This window comes from Pocillopora verrucosa, chromosome 12, assembly GCF_036669915.1.
Source record: "Pocillopora verrucosa isolate sample1 chromosome 12, ASM3666991v2, whole genome shotgun sequence".
In the NCBI taxonomy this organism is placed as follows: domain Eukaryota; kingdom Metazoa; phylum Cnidaria; class Anthozoa; order Scleractinia; family Pocilloporidae; genus Pocillopora; species Pocillopora verrucosa.
Window position 1 is genome coordinate 18,979,935 of NC_089323.1, and position 17,337 is coordinate 18,997,271.

At 38.4% G+C, this 17,337-nt stretch overlaps 2 protein-coding genes across 4 annotated transcripts; both read right to left on the reverse strand.

Moving 5' to 3' along the window:
* Positions 1-1,535: 1,535 nt before the first annotated feature.
* Positions 1,536-9,402, reverse strand: LOC131771423 (hexokinase-4). Of its 3 annotated transcripts, none has more exons than XM_059087211.2 (8): positions 9,259-9,402; positions 6,437-6,569; positions 5,577-5,684; positions 4,455-4,982; positions 3,294-3,586; positions 2,728-2,883; positions 2,438-2,591; positions 1,536-1,983 (listed from the first exon to the last, which is right to left on the reverse strand). In XM_059087211.2, the coding sequence occupies exons 3-8, from the start codon at positions 5,646-5,648 to the stop codon at positions 1,786-1,788; spliced, it is 1,401 nt and encodes a 466-aa protein (XP_058943194.2). In that variant the 5' UTR covers positions 5,649-5,684; positions 6,437-6,569; positions 9,259-9,402; the 3' UTR covers positions 1,536-1,785. The 3 variants fall into 3 exon arrangements, with proteins under 3 accessions (XP_058943194.2, XP_058943195.2, XP_058943196.2); XM_059087212.2 differs by lacking the exon at positions 9,259-9,402 and adding an exon at positions 7,110-7,264; XM_059087213.2 differs by lacking the exon at positions 9,259-9,402 and adding an exon at positions 7,139-7,222.
* A 1,034-nt stretch (positions 9,403-10,436) lies between these two features.
* Positions 10,437-16,763, reverse strand: LOC131771487 (phospholipid phosphatase 3-like). The gene is made up of 6 exons (XM_066159229.1): positions 16,502-16,763; positions 14,437-14,540; positions 13,855-14,055; positions 13,269-13,326; positions 12,568-12,741; positions 10,437-11,521 (listed from the first exon to the last, which is right to left on the reverse strand). The coding sequence occupies exons 1-6, from the start codon at positions 16,730-16,732 to the stop codon at positions 11,423-11,425; spliced, it is 867 nt and encodes a 288-aa protein (XP_066015326.1). The 5' UTR covers positions 16,733-16,763; the 3' UTR covers positions 10,437-11,422.
* Between the last annotated feature and the right edge of the window lie 574 nt (positions 16,764-17,337).

Sequence of the window (17,337 nt, forward strand, 5' to 3'; positions counted from 1 at the left end):
TAAGATACGACATATCTTAAATTCTTATTTTACGAGCGTCCTTGATACTTCTCTGCAGCCTGCTTGTTTTCTGGTTAGAACTTTAATGAAAACGGAGGTCCTTTGCGTCGACATCGAGAAGGATCTGTTTCACTGCGTCTATGCACTCTAAGTCGGTTTGTTTCCTGCTCTGTGAATCTCCAGTGTCCTTTTGCGTGACTGTTGCTGGATCATAAGTTGTTATTTTACAAAGATCTGTATCTGACCTTTCGTGAGAGGAGATAAACTCAGTAATTTTTGACTATGCGGTGACTTTTTGAGAAAACAAAATCATGCTTAGTTACTATCTCTTTTTTGACCCCTCGCTCTTATTTTACAGATGTGATTGTTGTGATTGTACACAATGCAGCGCTCTTTCGTTGATTGAAGGTTGCTTACCACTCGTTATTGCTGGGGTTTTTCTTTTTTAATTTTACCATTTGGTATATTATGTTTTCGTGCCTTTTTCCTGTATCTTTTTTGTAAATGACAATGACAGGTTTTCAAGTTAGATGAGAAAGAAATGAATAAAGATCAATGATGAAGTGAACAACAAGTTCAGACAAACACAGAAAATGTAATTTTTCAATTTTCAACAACATTTTGCGACCTCGACTCGTGAGGAAGTATTGTCGAGGATTTCCAGGATTGAAACAGTTGGAAACAAAAAGCTCAAATGAAAAGTTCAACATTTTTTCATTAAACAATCATAACTATCTAAATATTAAACGCGCAGCTGGTCGAAGCATTCTCTGTGAGGGTATTGTTCGTCTTCGAGGCAGATTGGCTGCTTAAAACACAGAGGCCTTGATATCATTTTCAACACCTAAACGCAGCCGAAGGACTGGGCTATTAGGGACCGGTTATCATTTATCGTCTGGGTAAGGGAGGGGGGAGGAGGTCGGGGTTGGAGGGGTTTGGTTGCACGTGTCATAAAAACGTTTACCTGATCCCCATTGGGTTCTGTGATATTCTTACGATCTCTAAAGTCCCCCTCTATGCTCTGTTGGTGATGACTAACCCCCCCCCCTCATGTTCCCTCCTGAAAACCATTTGATCCCCAAATCTTCCACTTGAGAACTATTTGACCTCCAAAATCCTCCACTTCCCTCCCCCCCCCAGATATAAATCATGACTAGTCCGTTAGAAAGTTAAAAGGTGTGTCAACGCTGTTTCAAAAGGAGGGGGGTAGGGTGGAGGGAATTTGTGTGAGGAACTTCTCCTTCGCGTTGCTCACTGACATGTTTTAACAAATCCAGTCAGATACATCGCAACTTTGATTGACTAAATTAGATTTTAAAAAAACTTAAGTTACAATTCAAGAAATCCTAAATCATTCACATGAAATGTTTCGTTTCTCATCGCCCGACCGACCATTGTTTTTGATGAGCAAAAATATATTCACATCCTGTTACATTGTCTGACATGTAAATTTCGACAGTTAACTTATTCGCATTCACAAATTTATCAAAAGGCACTTGATCATGACTAAACTTCACGTAGGAATCGTTTACAAGTAATTTTTCAGTCTGTTTATTAGAGACTTTTGTGTTAGGACACGGACAAACGGACGTACAATTCCTGATCTCATCCGTGGAAACAAAGAAAAACAAAATTAAATCTAAGGTTAAAATTGAACCATAACGCCAATGCGAGGCTGAGCTACTGTCTCTAAAACTTTTAATTTAATAAGCATGTACCATTGTAGTGATACCGCTGGCTTAATGTCTTATCTGACTCCTATTCGATTACAAAAGATGATACAACTCAGTGTTTTTTCATTTGTGATGCAACAGCAGCAATGAGTGCTGCTCCTTTTCCTGAACCATCTTCAGATAGCATCAAGGTGATGTCGGCTTCCGGCAAAATTTCAGCGAGAGTCTCTTGCATGTAATTCTTGAACTGTGGGTGTCTCTTAAAGAGGCTTCCATCAGCGGCGATCGTAGTCGTGTAGTTACCGGTTTTCTGTGTACAAAATGAACACAGACTTTATCTATTAAAATCAATGAATGCATCAACAAAAGCAAGAAATAATTTTTACCAATCTAATTGACCATATTTTATGGTTACTTTCAAATTCGGAAAAAAGTTCAAATTGTGACCATTCGCATCGGAGATCAAAGTGACACAGGCATACCATGAGAACCAGAAACTATCGGCTATCATTTCTAGGTTTTCTCAATTCTGATTGGTGCTTTCTTATCACATGATAACGTACCAAAAACATTTCCTGTGTTCATGGTCTGTTGAGTTTAAGAGGAAGTAATCAGGGATGCAAATGAAATTATTATAAATGAATAAACAGATAGTCAAAAACTCAACATAGAAAAAAACTTGAAAGACGTCTAAATTCAAATTTTCAACTGAAATTTAAAATTACGAGGGTCAAGAAGATGAATGACAGTTAAGTAACACGCACCTTGACAATTGTGGCCACCCCTGCTGCAGCTACTTTAGCAGCCCTCAGGGATACTGCAGCACAAACTCGCTGCAAATTTTCGATGTCAGATTCTGAGGCTTGTTTCGCTACTTCCATTGCTTTTAACACCTCCTCTATCTTGTGCCCTTCTCGACTGAAAGAATTAGGAGTTGTTCTTATTGATCATGGAGATTATTATCCTATCATGTATACTACTATAATTTATAATCATTGAAATAGTCAACGTAAATTTAATAAAACAATGTTTTTCTCTACTCTAGCTCAAATACCTTTCAACCAGAGACACAAACTCAGCAGGGAAACTGTTTTTTCTCCTGAATTTTTCTGTAACTTGCCCTTTGAAGAGGAGTTTCTTTTCGACCAGGTCCATGCAAACGATTCTGGCAAGTTCACCAAGATACATACCAGATATCATCTTCTCAAATCTGTGTAAAAGAAGTAATGTTTGCATAGAATTAAAAAACTTTCTGCTAAACCCTACAGTAATGTTTGGAAAGCAGAGCAAAAAAGCTGTTTGTTCGATTACTGTGATAAGACAATTTTAATTGAGCGTCGAAAGTAATTCGGGATTACGTTTTGTTTTACTTGCTATATGATTGGTCCGTAAAACTTAAAACACTTTCTTAGCCAATCAGATGCCAGACTAAAACCAATCACGACTTGGTCGCTCGCGTTTTCCCGCGCTTTAGGCAGTTAATGCTTTTTTTTTCATTTTTGATCTCTCATTGGCTCTTAAAGGTAATTTGCTTTCTTCTGATTGGCCGTTGTGATTACCTTCGTTTTGGTTTCACAACACTCCATCGAAAAGCGCTCTATTTAAACATTTACTACTTACATCTGCTCACGAGGGTTACTGGATTCTCTGTCAAGTTGTTCATCGTACTTTGTGCGAAGATGATCCAACGAGCCATTGTCGCCAAACGCACCCCACTCTGTGTTGATGATTACTTGTCGTGGTTCATCTTGATCACCGTCCCATTTAGGAATATTATCAAGGCTCTCCATGTAGCAAGCGTTTGTTCCAGTGCCCAAGATAAGACCAGCGCTGACTAAAGGGTTCTCGAATGCACAAGACATCATTGTGCCTGTGGTGTCATTGACAAGAGCAACAACATCCACTGTAGAACTCTGAAGGGCAATATAATCAAAATAGTTTTCTTTAGCATTTTTTAATTGACTGTTCAAAGTGAGTTAAAATCAAGCTTGTCTGCTGTTCTTTACAGTTAAAGCCAAACTTCCCCATTCCCCCAGCCCTTGAGATATATTCACTATTGACAGCAGCAAAGCTTACCTAGAAAAGACGTTACCACAGGAAGCCCATTACCACACGTTCATTAATGAAGTCAGTTTGAACAAATTAAAATCGTAGTTCTTTGTGCCGTCAATAAACCAGACATTATACTCGAACTTCTAAGTATCCCGCGGGTATAATCTTATAACGTACATGTTTCCTTATGGGGGGGGGGGGACATCCCCCTGATGTTCGACTGTAGCTCGTTATTTCTTTATAATCAAATTAAATTTTATAATCATAGTTCATAGATAGTGCTAAAATTTGAGAACAAGAAGGGAACATTTGGGCCATCTGCTTCATGGGATTCACTGATGTTCTTAGTAAAAACATCTGAATGTAATCAGACGTACGGTAACATGAAATCCAATTTTTTAATTCAATAAAGGGACAGATATTCGTTTTATGGAGATGATATACATGTCTGTTCGTCTCTAGCACGATTAGTTTTAATGTGGGCCCATTTTCTTTTTGCACGTAGCCTTAAGGCCTTTTATTATTACATGTCAATGCAATGTCAATACGTTTGTGTTCCCACCACAATCCGACAATGTTTCACCCCCTCCTCTCCCCATTAGTAAACGAAGGAGGGAGTGGGGGGGGGGGGAGGGGAGATAAAAGAGCTGCAATTATATTAGTATATTACTTAAATCCATCACAAGAAAAGCCATAGTAATTTTTAATGTTTTGATAAAATTAACTTACCATTCCCTTTCTTACAAGTGCCTCCTTTAGCAGTTTGACAACATCCTCGTTTTCCACTCCGGAGGCAGAAAATCCCTTAGTCCATCTGATCAGCGACCCTGATATGAGTGATGATTGCTTGACTGGAAAAGAAAACGTAAATCCGAGCGGTAGTGATTTGTCAGAGAGGTCGTATTTTTTCACAAAGAGTGAAATGTGATGAGCAATGTAATCAAAAAACGTTTCCGCGTCACTGGTTTTAACTGTCTGAGTCAACGGTGGGATTTCCATTGTATCTTTCACTTGGCCATTTCGTATGGAGATTGATAACAACCTGAAGTTTGTTCCACCAAGATCCACAGCTAGGAAATCACCAGATTCTGAGCCACTTGGAATCGCCCTTACATATGTAGGAAGCATTTTGACAGAGCTCTCCGCTCGCTGATTTTCACTAGCAGAGAGACCATTGTCGAAGTCTTTTCGTAGAAGATTCATAATCTCTTGGATGGATTCGTTTGACAATTCGAACATTTTTAAAACCTCTGATACCTGCCAAAGAAATCGGAAAAATTTCAAAACCTCATTCGCTGTGGCTCACCATTTAGAGGAAAAGAATCTTCATGATTACTCAGTTTTCTGTGTACGGAACCATGCATTTAGCAAGTCAGACCATCGAGATCGTTCTGCTCCGTTATTCTCCAACCCAGGAGTTTTTTAATATTTTCTGAAGAAATGTGTTTGAAATCGACAAATTTATGTTTTATGATAAAAATGACCTATGGCCTCCATTGCCTCTCAATCTCTTCGTAACAAATAGCAAATATACTACTATGGTATCAGTACAGTCAGTTTTTACCGACCGCATTTGTGTCGTGCGAGTCTCAAGAAATTGCAATTCTCCACTAAGGTCCTAAAATTTGGAACTTTCTTCCTGTAACAGTCACTCGAGCGTCAATTCTTCTTAGCCTAAAGACGCAAATTCTAGGATATTCCCTGAATTTGTGGCCAAGCACGTGTTTTTTAAATATATAGTTTTAAGGGAGGTGGCCTTTCCAATAAACTCGGTGGTTTCTTGAGGTCTTCTCGCCTTATAAATTCGTTTATCGTTATTGTTAAAAAGGCAAATTCATGATGATGATGTACCTCGTCTCTTTTCTTGAAAGCCCCGGACAGAGTTTCAAATATTAATTCCGCAAAAGATGTGGCCTCGGGCATGTTTCCGACGATCTTGGACTCTGTGAATGTTTAAATCTGTAAGAGATGCATTTGTCGATATCTCATCAGATGAAATTTTCATCTACGAAAAATGTAGGATTTTGAAAGCTGAACAGATTTCTTACAGATGCATGTAAATGATTATGAGGGTGATCTTCGCGGTATTGGTACATGTAGGTTTAGATTTAGAAATACATCTTAGCTTATGTGCCAAGAATTTGATAAAAGATACACATCAAAACGTTGGGCAACTTTCAACTACAACTCTTCAAAAACCTCAGGTTTAGGCATGACGGGTGCAAAGAGTAAAGAAAAAAAGGAAAATAAGCTTTTATTTAAACTGTTTTGTTGTCAAATTTTTACACAGGAAGGTATACATTTTTCCTACAGGAAGAACACTGAGAATTGTATTTTAGCAAATCCAAGTAGAAGCGCTCACATGACTGGTACGTGCATCACGTTTTTTTTTGTCTACGTGATATTTGCTATAGCGCTCGACTCACGATATATTTATGTTTTTCAGCGCAATATTTCTCTTTGTGTGGCTTCGTTAAGGACTGGATACTCAGTTTGAAATAACGCTGCATATTAGGCCCAAAATTTGCTTGATTCATTTTTCTGATTTTTTTTTCTAAAAAACTCTGTTTCTCTTATGAGCTTGGTATCATTTGAATTAAAGTCTGAACCTTTCTAGGAAAAAATTAGTCCCGTGATAGTGCGTCCCTTGAAATATGTGAAAAAAATTCACAAGACTTTAAAACACGAGTTCATTTCTAAATTCGACCTACCTCTTGAAGCCTTTGGATTCCTGCGATGCTCAAAAGATAAAACTCCTCTGTGTAATGGCAGAAGAAGTCACTTGCCACAGAATTTACGGGCCGTGTAAACTGGTTACCAGATTCGTTCCCGACTCAGTGCTGACTGTAATAAACAAAAGGAAAATCATTATGACCCAACTGTCTATTACAGGATTATCACATAGCTTTGAAATTTTTTTTGTCTCATATTCCAACGCAGGGTCCAGAAGTTGATGAAAAGAAGTTTTGCCAAAACCACGACGAAAGATATGAAAGTCGATTGGTAGAAAACCTGCTGAAATTAATCGTAGCTCATAAATATTATTAAAACGGCCCTTTCTTTTACCGAGTCTTAAGCTAAAGGAGGTAATATTTTACTAAATGTGAACCGTCAAGTAACTCAAAACTCGCCGAAAAACAAACAAAGGCTTTGTTGATATTCACATGACAAGTATGTAAATCACTTCTCTTTATTTTCGTAATATCAACTGTCTCCTTACTCAGAACTGGTTAGCTCAAATGATCACCACAAACCGCATAATATCAAGCCAAGCTTGAATAATTATTCGATCTCAAAGAAATATATTTAAAATTCGCAATCAGAACAAACGCAAATCAAGTCTTCATCTCGTAGCTAAATTAAAAAACTTCAATGTAAACTTACTTCTGTGCGGGTCGTTACAACAGTCTCACCTTCTAGGTTAGCAGATTCACCAGGTAAGCGGATTTAGAGACAGAAAAATAAAATTAAAAAAACTTCTTTCTTATTTCGATTCTGCTGAAAACTGATTTGAAACATAATAACCTAACGCTTTTAAATCAATGTATAGAATTTTAATGTCAATCACGATTCTTGTCATCCAATAAACCTATTAATTAGAGGCGACGCCCACTTGATAAACGAAACAACCATAACCCAAAAAATCTCTCTCGATGTATTTAAGACCCGCCTTATTAATTTGATAAAAAATTAAGGTGGCTCTAAAGCTCAGAGTTTTTGAAAACTTAGTGGAAAGATGGATCATATTTTGCTAATACAGGATTTTCATTAAAAGCCGGTAACAACTGGTCTACAACCACCTATAAGACATCTTACCGCCGACTGGTTAGCCTGCGAGGTTTGGGTTTTGCCTTACTGCCCCTTTTGTGGCCAGAGCTGCCCAATATGTGCACCATTGGTAATCACTTATGAAAAAAGTTATTGAAACTCCAGCTAATAAAAATTCAATGATGAAAGATGAACATCACAAAACTCTTTTTTCGGTTACACACACAAAACTTTATTTAGTGTCACGGACACAAGCGTCTCGCTCTATGGGGTCGAAACTTTCCTTTCAGTTTTTCAAAGGTGTTTTTTAGTCACGGGTTTTACAAACGCCCGTCAATCAAGCTTTGACTGACAAAATTTGGTTAGGGTGTGCCTTCCCATAAACGTGAAACTGAAGTTAACTTTGGCTCTTATAGCGTGCCACCAAGCTTAGACAAAACACCGAAAATTTTCAACGAGAAACAACTAGGCAAAAATTATAGAACATTCTCTTGAACCAAATCTATTTAAGAACATTCGTTCTAATTTGTGACTCGGGTGACACGTATCAAGAATGGTCTGTTGTTCCGGCTCAACTTTTCCATTAAGCATTAAACAAAAGTCCTTCTGTTATTGGTAGCGCTCAGGGACTTTGGCCGAAGGGAGGCGGAAAAGCTCGTAACTGATCGAGAAAATAATCGGAGTGACAATTTTGCTGCATTGGGGGAGTGGGTAGTGTAAATATGCACGAGTAACATCAATCTCCGTCGGCGTACCCAAGGGTAGACTTGACCCTCGATGAGCACATCGAGCCAAAGGCTCGCAAGTTCACAAATAATGAAAGTTATTCGTATTGCATTGACTCATTAAAACTATCTCTCTCTATATGCAAGTCAAGTCGCCTGGTAAAAATTCAACGCACAAAAATATTTCTTGATCCTCCTACTGGTGTTAAATGCAATCGAAAGTGACGGTTTTCTGTATGGAGCCTCGAAGCGATTAAAGACCTTGTTTCTGGCGCTAGAGGAAGGAGAATATTCAGCTTTTTGTGCACATTAGGAACAAAATCTTATTAACGCAGCGCGAAATTCAAAAACACTCAGATTGAACAGTCGAGCGAATAACGAGACCGGCTGACCTCCGTTTTAATTTTTTTGCCAATGTTAAGCACTCTTGCATGAAGTAAACTCTAAAGTTTACAGCGCAAATGTCGCTAAGTTCAATTACATATTTTTAAAGAGTTTATTACAGAAACTCAATTAACTGCAAGGCATCGGTCATAAATCGGGCTCTGTGAGATACACAGGCAGGATATGAAGTTCCCGCGGCTTTGTTGAGGAAGTCTTTCTCATGGCGGTGGCCTGTTGCAAAATATTGCTAAAAGCTGACGAGTCAAACATGATGAACAGTAATCATAAATTACTTTATAGCTCTTTGAAATCGAAAGACTTGGCACAGAGCAACTGCAATGTTTAACTTTCAAGATTAACTAATAAGTCAAACGTGATTTGAATGACCCGTATCTATAACGTTTATGTCTGATTAACGCCCGGCTTCTGTTTCCGGAAGAGAATGTTGTTTCTGTATGATGTCACTTATTGATGCTCAGACCTAATGTTTATATTCGATGTGAAAGTTATTTGTTTCTGTAGAGAGCTTGGTATAATTTGAATAAAAACATGAACCTTTCTAGAGCAAAACAAGGGCTTTGACATCATACGACCTTTGGAATAAGCAGCTTGAAAAATGTAAACAAAATGCATAGGAATTTCTTAATTCTACTTACCCCCTTTAAGCTTCAAATTTTTGCGATGCTCACAAGATAAAAGTCCTCTTTGTTATGGAAAGAAGTCACCTGGCACAAAATTTTGTCTTTTTCGTAAGCTGGTTACCAGTTTTTTCCCGAATCTAGTTTACTAAAATTAAGGGAATCATTTGAACTAGAGCTGACAGAAAAGGACTATTGCGTGATCATCACATGCCTATTACTAAAGTTAGCAATTAGATGATGAAGACAAAATTAATATCGCGTGATGGTTGATCGTACGAAGACGAAGCCTGAATTAAGTATCACGCATGGAATTCGCGAGCGAATAATCTAATTGTTTAAGTATAAATCTACTAGCTGTTCAAAACTCAGCGACAAACCAGGCTCCTATTTTTTCTTTTTCTTTATTTTTTTTTTCAACCACACTCTGTTTGGTCATTCAGTTCACTCGCTGTCTATCAAGGTATAGATAGCAGAGTACTAAACCAATCAGATTGCAGCATTTGCGATGGAACCGAACGGAAATAGATTTATCCTAATCGTGCATCTTTCATCCAATGTTTTTGATGAAACTGTAGCGAAGTAAAGACAAATTTATAGAAAGTGTACTAAATTTGTTACTTACTTAAAAAAAATCCAATTAGCTCTATCTTTTCACGAGGTTTTCGTGAAAGTTTGAAATTAAAGGGCGAAGAAATTAATGCGAGATGCCATTACAAAGACCCCACGAAAAAAGACAAGACAACACACGTATTAGGTAGTATGATTGGATGTCTAAAGTTCATTAACTGAAAGTCTAAAACAGGATTACCACGGGAGAACATGAGATGGCGTATTTAAATTGTTTTGGTCGATGGCTTCAGAGATTTAAAAAAAAAACCAAAAAAAAAAAAACTCTGTTTGACGCCTAATGATTCGAACTTCAGATCTTCTCTTCGCTGTCGGATGCCCGTCCGCTGCACAGAGAAACGTTATAGGTGCGGTAAGGCCATGTGACAAACGTCCTTGATGTTCAAGTCACTGCCGCCTCACCATCTCCACTCCTCAAACTTGATCTTCTCTTCTAGAATTAAACTCCAGTTTTCTAATTAGCGGGTGCTGAATCAGCTGTTGTTTCACACGCATTCGTAATTCAGGTGTCATTTTATAAAAAAAAGAAATCCACTCAATTAGTTTATGGGACTAAACGAAATTTTTATTAATTGAACGCGTCTCAAAAAACGACACATCCCTTTTCATTTGATATCGTGATCTGTCAACACCAATATTTTTCTCTAGCAGATTACAGTAATAGATAACATGATTACAGCATCAATTTCTTGCCAGAGGGTCTTTTTGTTTTTCATCTACAGGTATCATCATTTTAATGTTTCATAGTCCATGCAAGCAGTGCTTGTGTTTTTATTATCACTGATCATGCAGTTTACGGAGCGCCCGAAAAATGGCATAGCTGGGTTTTGATAAGTTTCGGCTGAATTCCTATTTCGGTTCATTAACCAGTTAACTCATAAGGCTTAGTGACTGGCTTCTAATTTATCCTTACAGCATCACCCTGAAATCAAATGTATAGGTCCGCCTAATAATAAGGAAACGATCACCAATATAGGAAGCTCCTGATTGTCAAACAAATTCTCCTTGTAATTACTAGAAGAAAGGTAAAGAGAACAGTTTGGAGAATATAAATACCAATGTTATAATGTAAAAGGTTAAATAAAGACACAACCAAAATAATGAGAACGAAAGGAAAGACTTCCTCTGCTACAAGAATGTGCTCTCGTAAACTTTTCACTTAGAATAATATTGTACTGAATCCTAATTTTCAATAGACACTTTCTAGTGAAAGTTTGTTTCTGAGTATTTGTATTACTTGACTTGACACCAAATAATTAGAGCTAAAGATACAAGAGATGTTTTGGCTGAAGACTGGGATCTGATTTATCTTCACAGTATCACTTCTGCATCAAAAATTAAGGTAATAATGATGATAATAATAACAATAATATATGATAATGTGGAAATGATCGGAAACTTAAGACACTCGTGATAGTCAAGCAAATTCTCCTTGTAAGTGGCGCAGAAAACGTTTAAGGTGCAGTATTCATACGGATGTGAGGGTGTTAAGGGTTATTTAAATGATACAAAAGTATCTGGTATTCCGTTTTCGTGAGTCCTTGCCAGTTCCTTAGTCCTCAGTTGAGATCTGCTTCGGCTGCTGTGGTAACAAAGTGTAAACTTTAGGCTTACGGATTCGAATGGCGAACAACTTCAGCACCTTGAAAGTCTACGAGGAAAAGAAACATTGATACCCATGTATAAAAGCTTTTATTTTGACTCCAATGTAGGGATATGCTCATCTTCTTACAAAGCCGATCTTCCTTTTGGGTTTCTCACATCACTAACTAATGATTGATGTACGACGATCGTTGTCGTAACATTTAAATTTAAACTGGTTTGAACATGACAAGATCGTTTGGTTTTATCAACTGAGTAGATAATGTAAATTGGCCACTGTAGGGTTTCTAAAGCTGACGTTTCAAGCTTTATCCCTGCGTCAGAGTAAATGACGAACGGCTAACGCTCGAAATATCAGCTTCGAAACTCTTCACGGTAGCCGATTTACATCACCAACTCAGTTGCTAAAACCAAATTATCTTGTTCCCCCCCCCCCCTTCTTTAGAAACTTAACTTATTACGGTTTGAACATAGTTAATGATGAAAGATTTTGGCTTGAGTTACAACTTCTCTTGAGACAAAATTACAATCTGACCAGACTGGCTAACAGAAAAATGGACAGAGAGAGAGAAAGAAAAGAACATGTAGTCAGTCAGACAGCTTGCGTCAATCAGTCAGTCAGGCAGATATTGAATCAGACATATGTCAGTCATTAAATCTGACATCTGTCAGTCATTCAATTAGTCCGACAGCAATGAGTTGACTAGACAGCAGTTAATCAGTTGGCCAAACAGACAAACACAGAAAGACAGGCTTGCCGGTTGACGGAGAGGTTGGCTATAGATACAGACGAGCAAAACGAGCGAGACTTTGATGAGAGATAGCCTGTCTGTATGGTTGGCTAACAGAGACCAGATATATATATATATGTATATGCCGTCAGTGATAGACAACGACAGACATACGAAGTGACATGCTAGACAGACATAAAACGATAAAGGAAGAAGGAAATACTGATAGACTGTTGAAAGAGACAGACAGACAGAAAGTCAAAAGAGCGACAGACGACAGTCATTAAAAAGGCGTTTCACTTAATTTGATATGCCACGGTTCTGAAATATCTTGATTTCTTGTGATCTGTAAAGGGAAACTCACCATAAGCCAGGCAATGATGGCTCCAAGCACGAAACCAGCAACAACATCACTCAAGAAATGAGCATTTTCAGCGATTCGGCTCAGTCCCAGGAAGAGCGCGAGAGACACGACCACGACCTGGAGCAATGGCTTAATCAGCTTCGTTTCTGTCTTCACAGCTGACTGGATATAAAACTACATACGAAAAAAAGAAAAATGTCCTGTTACTCTAGTGTCACGAGAGAACCAAGACACCTTAGGATTTTTTTCACTGCCAAGAGTCTTTGTACGCTCCATTGTTTACTTGCCAGCTTGTTTGGCACCTCTTCTCTCCCTTTTCATCGTCAATACAGTCTTAAGTTCTATCCACCATCAATAGTTTAAGTGAACGCACGACTTTGCTTGGAGGGAGGGAGAGAAGTTTATAAATTTAATAAAAACTTTTGAAAACAAGACTTTGTAGACGAACCGGTATGCCGAGAATTTTTCTCTCCTCAATGTTGTTGTGTGAATGAAGAAACTTCCTCGAAAATACCGCTAAGATTCCCGGCGGGGAACCCTAATGGGGTGCGGGGGAACCTTGAGGGATATCGGTGAGGTAACGATGGTATACCGGGTGCGAACCCGGTGGGAAAGTCTTTTCCTAAGCTACTCATGTAGAACGGGGAAATAAAACAAGAGCGGAGGGAATCATTTGAGACTGAGCGGACATGCACACTTACCGCAAGATACAACATGGCATACATGGTCAAAGAAGATTGGCCGGATGGGAAAGACATCCTGTGAAATAAATATTTATTAAAAACAGTGATACTGTTACCATTTTTTCAATGAGTAAGACTCGGTAACTGGCGTTTTCCCGAGCATTAGGCATTTTTTATCTCAAATTTTACTCTAGCGCCTGGCGTACTTCCTTGTATTCTGATCGGTAATTGGTTCCTGGTGGTGCCCCCCCCATACTTTCTTGTCTTCTGATTGGTTAATGTGACTGTGCAGGGTGATTGGAGTTGTGTCTGACGTTCAACAAGGGATCATGTATGAAAGGGAAAATCTGATCCAAAACCAACAGTCAAAACACTTAGATGTATCTCTTTTCAGTTAATTTTTTTTCATATGTCTACTACTACTCAAATAGTTCGAGAATCTGTTTAGCGTAATCTTACGTCGTTATTCGATAACGCATTTGTAAAGTTAAAATCAATTTGCAAACTATTTCTCAGATATTAGTAACGTGCTTTCTAGTTAATCATACTGAGTTACATTTTAGAACATTTGTTCTGACAAGCTCATATCAGCCTCTTGTCTTACCTGGCCATTTTGACGTTATACTCGTCCCCAGTGCACATCCCATCAGAGATGTATCCCTGCTGACAATCACTTTGAGTCAAGTTGGCCCGGCACACATCCCTGAAGTTGGGTCTAAGCCGACCCACACTTATCTTGGCGAGGTCGGTGATGATTTCATTCAGAAATCCGCCAAACACGAAGACAAATATCAAGGCAATCGTGCTGAAAATAAAAAATACCAAAAGAAGATTAGATCTGAATTCGGACTATGTAAGTAAGAACTTCAATAGAGTGTCAAAAGTGATCTGGAATTGTATCGGTGTTCAGTGCCCCCTTAACCCTTTCCAACCTAATATCAGTTTGCACATTCTCGAACTGCTCTCCATACATTTCCTAATGTGCTGACAAGAAGAATTTGTTTAACAATCAAGAGCTTCTTTAGTTTGTGATCATTTCCTTTACTCTCATTACCGTAACATGTGATTTGGGGGTAATAGGTAACAAATATATAGGAAACAGTTCGGAAAATATGCATACTGATATTCAAGTGTAAGGGGTTAAGTTTCTAGGGAGAGTGTTTCAAGTTGTTATTGGACCTTTTACCTGACAATCCAGGGCTTTATGGTGATTGGCCCAAAGGATTCTTCCTCCTCTTCATCTATTTCTCCTGATCGTTTCCAGTTGTTACAGGACTCAACTATCAGAATCTGTGAGCGTTGGATGAAAACATTGCACTTTGGTTATTTAATGATCAGTCAGTCAATCTGGCAGAACAAGCGCCTTAGTTAAAGATGGGATCCTCTCATTCGTATAAGAGATCAGTATTTATATTAATTCCACGAGTATGTCCAAATTTTCAGCTTCTTCCTTCTCTTTTCTGACTTCCTTTCTACACATTCCCAGGTCCGCCTCGCTAATTTATTTATTTCCCACAAATTAATAATTCATATTTGGAGGAAGGGCAAGTTTAACATAGATTTCTTTTGATCAGGAATTTTATAAGTAAGATCTTAAAGCTAGAATATCTAGGGGATAAGGTGAGATCACAGGGTAACGTGTTCCAAACCTTGGGACCTTAGTGACCTTTTTATTCCGTTTTCTAAAATAATTTCCATTCCTCAACGTCTTTCTGGCCTCACCTCCCACCCCTCCCACCCCTTCTACCCTTCCAATCCCTCCAGCCCCTCTCACCCCTCCACCTTTCCCAAATCGGATAATGTGGCGGGGAAATGGTGATAAGATAATTCTTGTGACTCTTGCATTTTGACGTTCAAAATGCAAAAGATTTCTAAGTTGTGATGAATAGGGCTCGCTAAAACGTAGCTGGCGTCAGTACTCTGTCAACACACCTTGGTGAAATGTTCACTGATTGAAAACGCATTTGTCACAATACTGCTTGATGAGTTCCTGAGATCTCCTTCCTTCGAAAATATTCCGTAAACAATTGTGGTATTTGTGTATTCGCTCCCTGATTACTTGCGGGGAGACCAAATGCCCACTAAAATCAATTAAGCCTTCTTTTAACAAAGGGAACAATAGAATCGCTGAGTTGTTGTAGGATGACTTTTTAGTTCTTGTTAAAAACTTCGCGGTCATTAGATCGACCTCAATACGGCAAATCAAGGAACTGAATTAGGTACTCCTAAACTTGCTTCACATCTCATCAACATAGATGAGTATCTTGAAATGAGCAACTAAACATTACAGGGACACTGAGGTCTACCTCGTCGGCATGCTTTGAAGAACAAGGCTATGACGCCATAGGATTAACAGTGATTTAATGAGATGTAAATGAGTTGCCTTGTATTCTGTAGTTTTACCCAAAATTCAAGCTCAAAACAACGAGGAAATCAACGAAATTCGAATCATCCCTGTGGCAGTAGAATGTCGAATTCGTAGAGGTTTAGAGCGCTTAAGTTTTAGAATTAGATACTTCAATTTTGGTTGACTAATTTTAAACAAAACAGAAAATAATTTGCATTCCTATCCTTCTGGAAGTGAACTTACCAGAGAAAGACCTCAGCTGATCGACTTTTAGAATCTATGATCTTGTTCGGGAAAGACGGAAATATTTGGTAAATTTGACTGCCGGTGATGGCTACTATATCCCACGTTTGATGGATGGGTTTTTTGGGCTATGATGATTAGCGCGATCTGTGGCATTGTTAGTCCTGCTGTTCTTTTTGTAGTTTTGAGTTCTAGGTAAAAAACGAAAATTCAAGTCTAAAGACGCCATTTTCTGGCAGTCATTGCTTCTGGTTATAAAGAAAGAAAGCTTTAGAACGATAGTGACAAAACTCTGCAGTACCTTTCAGGATGCTGCAAAGTGTTTTCAGCTCATGGTCATGAAGCATAGTGAGAGAGATCTTCCCAATGGAATTCTTTGTTAACAACGCTTAATCTTTGATTATGATCCAAGAGAAGAAGAGAGAAATGTTGTCGGAAATGAACGACTTTCTGTGAGATTAACCTAAAGGTTTTAACTTTAGATCTTTGGTAATTAAGACTGAAAATAAAACCCACAATTTTCAAATAGCTTCGGGGTCAAAACAAAGAATTACCATTGATAAAATTTTCCTCTAAATGCACAAATTCGATTGGACCGTCTTTCTGTGTAGCTTTCCTTGGTTTTATCACTTCTAATGGAATTAGTACTAGATTTACTCACCACAACTATGGGAACAATATAAACCAGCGCACAGAGACCTGCGTAGTCCATCCAAGGTTCCTTAAATGGCAGCTGAATACTTTTGTCCTCACAGAAGAATCCCTGTTTAATCGGGTATAGCTTATCAGTTGTACCATACACCAAAGTCTTCGTCACCAAATAATCAATTAGTACTAGAATAAAACATAAGAAATCAAAGGCGACATTGATGGTTTTAGAGTCACGAGCCATCTTAGTTTGTGAACGAGATCGATACGCAAGGTTAACCCTTTCGCTGAATTACTCAGACTTTCGCATTTGGATTATCTCCAAGCGTGTAATATGCAAATAACTGCACCCTTAATGCATCACTGCTTTTCAATAGGAATGCGCTGAGTATAAAGAGGGTAAGTTTCGAGAGAAACCGTGGCGCTGAGTGGGGAGCATTACAAGTTAATTCATCTTAATCAGCTGAGTTGATAAAGTGAATTGGCACCGAAAAGATTTTATAAAGCTGAAGTTGAAACTTTAGCCTTTCGTCAGGGCGAAAGACGAGGAGCTCTGAAAAGGGCTGACGCTCGAAACGCTTTAGAAGCTGTTCACGATAGCAAGTTCACACTTCTCACTTAGTTGATATAATCAAATTATCTTGCAGTGAGTATAGCTGTTCTCTATGACGGCAGAGAATCGCCGTGCCTTTTAAGAACTTCTTTAAAAGCTGTTAACAACAGTTTTTTTTCAATGCTGCGATGAATAATCTATTTAATAGTAACTGATAATACAGAACTCTTAGTTATTTGCGAGCCGCTTAGCTCAACAACTGACCATAATAACAAATAGATCATGAACCGAGACCC